Source organism: Mesitornis unicolor, unplaced genomic scaffold, assembly GCF_000695765.1.
Source record: "Mesitornis unicolor isolate BGI_N332 unplaced genomic scaffold, ASM69576v1 scaffold22672, whole genome shotgun sequence".
Classification (NCBI taxonomy): Eukaryota; Metazoa; Chordata; class Aves; order Mesitornithiformes; family Mesitornithidae; genus Mesitornis; species Mesitornis unicolor.
The window spans coordinates 4,651-7,914 of NW_010167440.1; the positions used below are offsets into that span (position 1 = coordinate 4,651).

At 41.7% G+C, this 3,264-nt stretch overlaps 1 protein-coding gene across 1 annotated transcript; it reads right to left on the reverse strand.

Moving 5' to 3' along the window:
• Nucleotides 1-1,495: 1,495 nt before the first annotated feature.
• Nucleotides 1,496-2,203, reverse strand: LOC104536157 (torsin-1A-interacting protein 1-like). The gene has a single exon (XM_010178703.1). The coding sequence runs from the start codon at nt 2,201-2,203 to the stop codon at nt 1,496-1,498; it is 708 nt and encodes a 235-aa protein (XP_010177005.1).
• Between the last annotated feature and the right edge of the window lie 1,061 nt (nt 2,204-3,264).

Genomic DNA, 3,264 nt, shown 5'->3' on the forward strand with positions numbered 1-3,264 from the left:
AAGCACTATCCATTGCTGGCTCTCAGTGGTTAGAACAAATCCACCTCTGCTTTAAGTCACCACAGTTTCTCAAACTGTGTTCTTTTTTATGCTTAAGGTGATTTTGGTCCACTCCACTTAACACCCCAAACCTTTGCTTGCACAAAGCCAGAAGATCCAGCACCTGAAGAGGCTTCCTGGTTAAGGAATTTTTGTATCAGGACAGCTCACGGGGCTTGCGAGTAAAGCATGGATCCAAGAGCCACTAATCTCTCAGCTGTTACAAGCAAACGTCCTATTAATTTGAGAGCAGTCTTCACACATTCCCAGAAACCAAATGCACATGGAGCAATAGTTCAAGAGCATACACTAACAGCAAAGAAATGGAAGTGCTGCGATTCGCTTATGTTTTTACACAAAGTACTTACAACAGAAACAAGTTCATGTTCTTAGACTGCTGTGAGGGATTCTCAGCATGAGGCACTCTAAAAAAATGTTTTAAAAACATGCGTTGCTAATCTGTACTTCACTAGAGGCTTATACAGCAAGCAGCAGGTTAGAGGCAGGTGCATGAAGAAAGGTTATTTTTCTAGGATACCAAGTACCACAAATAAATAAATTCTCTTGATGCAAAAATAATTATCTTATTAAAATGAGAAATAACCTATGTCTTCTTAAACTTGTGTCTGGAAAGGAGATGTAAGTGTCTTTATTACATACACGACTGACATTTTGCCATTTCCTCCCAGATTTTTAAGACTTGCAGAAATTTGACAGAGAATTCCTGGAAGCTGCAAAGAGGTGCTGAGAGATTATTTAACTGACATCAGTACTACTAACATGAAGCAAACCTTTGTATCTTGGCTTTTCTCACTTTCCAGAACTGTTTGGGACAGGCTTACTTAAGGAAGAAATGCTTGCTGAAAGGTTCTCTACAAGTTTCAAATCTTTCAAGCAATTTTGCCATTTTGCTGTCACCAGTGACAGCTGACATCTATGTTGTGATCAGATGGATCAAGAAAGAGCTTGTGCTTATACTCACATTGCTTTATCATAATTTGGAGGTTTTTTTCTTACATTAGAAGAAAAGTAAGCAATTCTGGCAGATGAAGGTGATGTTTTTGCATCTTATTATTACCTTGTCAACTGCAATACCAGCTTTATGCACCACCAGAAAAGGATCCTGACAGCAAAGCCAACAGTGCACCAAGACAGCTTCCTAAGCAGGTGAGTGGTTCCGCACTAGTGGACTCTTACTTCAGCTCCAGGACACCAAGCCTGAATGAGTCACTGAACACAACTTACCAACAACCACCAAGCTCCGTGCTCACATTCTGTGGTTTATTTAGAGAAGTCTCAGATACTTGAGCAGAAACAACCCTGCCAGTTGGTGGAACTTCTTTGCACTGAAAGGACTGTGCGCTGCCTGAGCTCAGCAGCCACAGCAAGGTCTTCCCTCTTCAGCCATTGCAACATACACATTCTGTCTCCTTTCCCCAGTCCTCTCCAATAACTTTTATGTGCATCCCTCCACAGGGAGGCCCTTTTCAGGCCAAACAGGCAACACAAGATGAGATATACGGCTCCACAGTCCACTCAGCTTATCTGTGTCCATGCTGTTGTAAGAACTAGGAACATCTGAACTGGTAAACTTTGCCCAGAGGAAATCCCGGACTTTCTCCTCGACTTCTTGCAAGGTGAGGCTCTTTCTCAGTGACTGGTCATCCAGGAGAACTGTCAGCAGAAGAGCCACATCCTTAAACGCTGCATTTTCATGGTCACAGTACTTGTAAAAGATTAAGGTGGAGCCTGCAGGCAGTGACTCAAATCGATGCACCACTGCTACCTTCTTGCCTTCTCTGAACCCAGAGCTGAGCTCGTTATCTACCTCCAGCTTGACAGTGTCACTGTCCAATATGGCTTTGTCTGCCCCATTAATTTGGATGGTAGTAGCATTCTGGGAGAAGGCAAAAGCATCAGCAATCTTGTTACTTAGGCACCTCAGTGCTTTCTCAGCTTCTCGGCCAGCTGTGAACAGTAAGATGGCCGGCTCCAAGGGCAGATGGGAAGCATTAAGATGTTTCTCAAGGAACACGTGGGTTCTTTTCCACAGATTGGGGTCCTGACTTTGGTAAGTATCTTTTAGTTCCTTCATCCGGGCCCGAAATGCTTGTAGAATTTCAGTATCTCTACTTGACAAAGTTCCATCTAGAAAACGTGGCATTCCACTCCACAGGACATAGAGCAATGGGACACTAATTAACAGAACGAGTAACAGAGTCCACCTCTTGTGAAATCCACTCTGCGATTCACCATCATCTATGGAAAGAAGAAGCAAAGAGAAAGAAAGCAATGTTTTAAAAGGAATCAGAAGTCAACAAGTGAGAGCAAAATAAGAGGAAACAGTAGAATTCAATGAACTCATCCCACTCTCAAGCTACTGCTATAGCAGTTGAAGAGCATAAAGAAGATATTCTAGTTAATAAAAAACCCAAACAACCGTGAGCTTCTTTAGCAACTTATTAAAAAGGATGTTTTTACACATTTCCAGATTGACTAAGAAATCGGACACTCTTCTGATGAAGAGGCTCTTCTTAAAGTTTACCAAAACTCCACCCTATTCAATCAAATCCAAACTAAGCTTAAAATGGTTCTGAAAAAAGGTCAAGGTTTGTCCTACATTTAGGCTGTGCAGAAAAAGCCCTACACAAAACCTGCCATCACTAGAACAGCTTGTGTGTTGTTATTACTCCTCCCTGTCCCCAGAAGGACAAAAAGATTTGAGATTTGCATCTCAAACACTGATGATCAACACTATCAGAAAACATTTGTGGTCTTTGGATCAGCCAGCTTCACAAAGAATACACATAGCAAACAGTGCACAGGAAGCATGTAGAATATCAGATACTTTGATTTGGTTTTGTATTTGAATAGTTAAATTAACACTAAAAGCATAAGGCTCAATTCTGTTCCCAAGAAAACTAGTGACAAAAAATATACTAACCTTCCTGGAAACAGGAAAGAGCTGTATACCTCGTGCTAACTTTCTATATCCTTTTATCAGGACAGCAACACAACTGCTGTTAAGTAAGAACACCACCAGGCCTGCCTCAGTTTTCATCTTGCAGAAAATCTTGTAAGCACTACAGATGGAAGACCTTAAATTCAGGTGGAAATGTTACATATGATACAACACACTTCCTTCTTTCCTTCTTGCTGAAAATACATGCCCTGGCAAGTCACCCGTTTTGGCCAAGACCCTCAGTTTAACACCACCTACCAGGA

Excerpts from the sequence above, each read along its gene's own strand:
- LOC104536157 (XM_010178703.1), bottom strand. The coding sequence starts at position 2,203 with ATGCCACGTTTTCTAGATGGAACTTTGTCAAGTAGAGATACTGAAATT.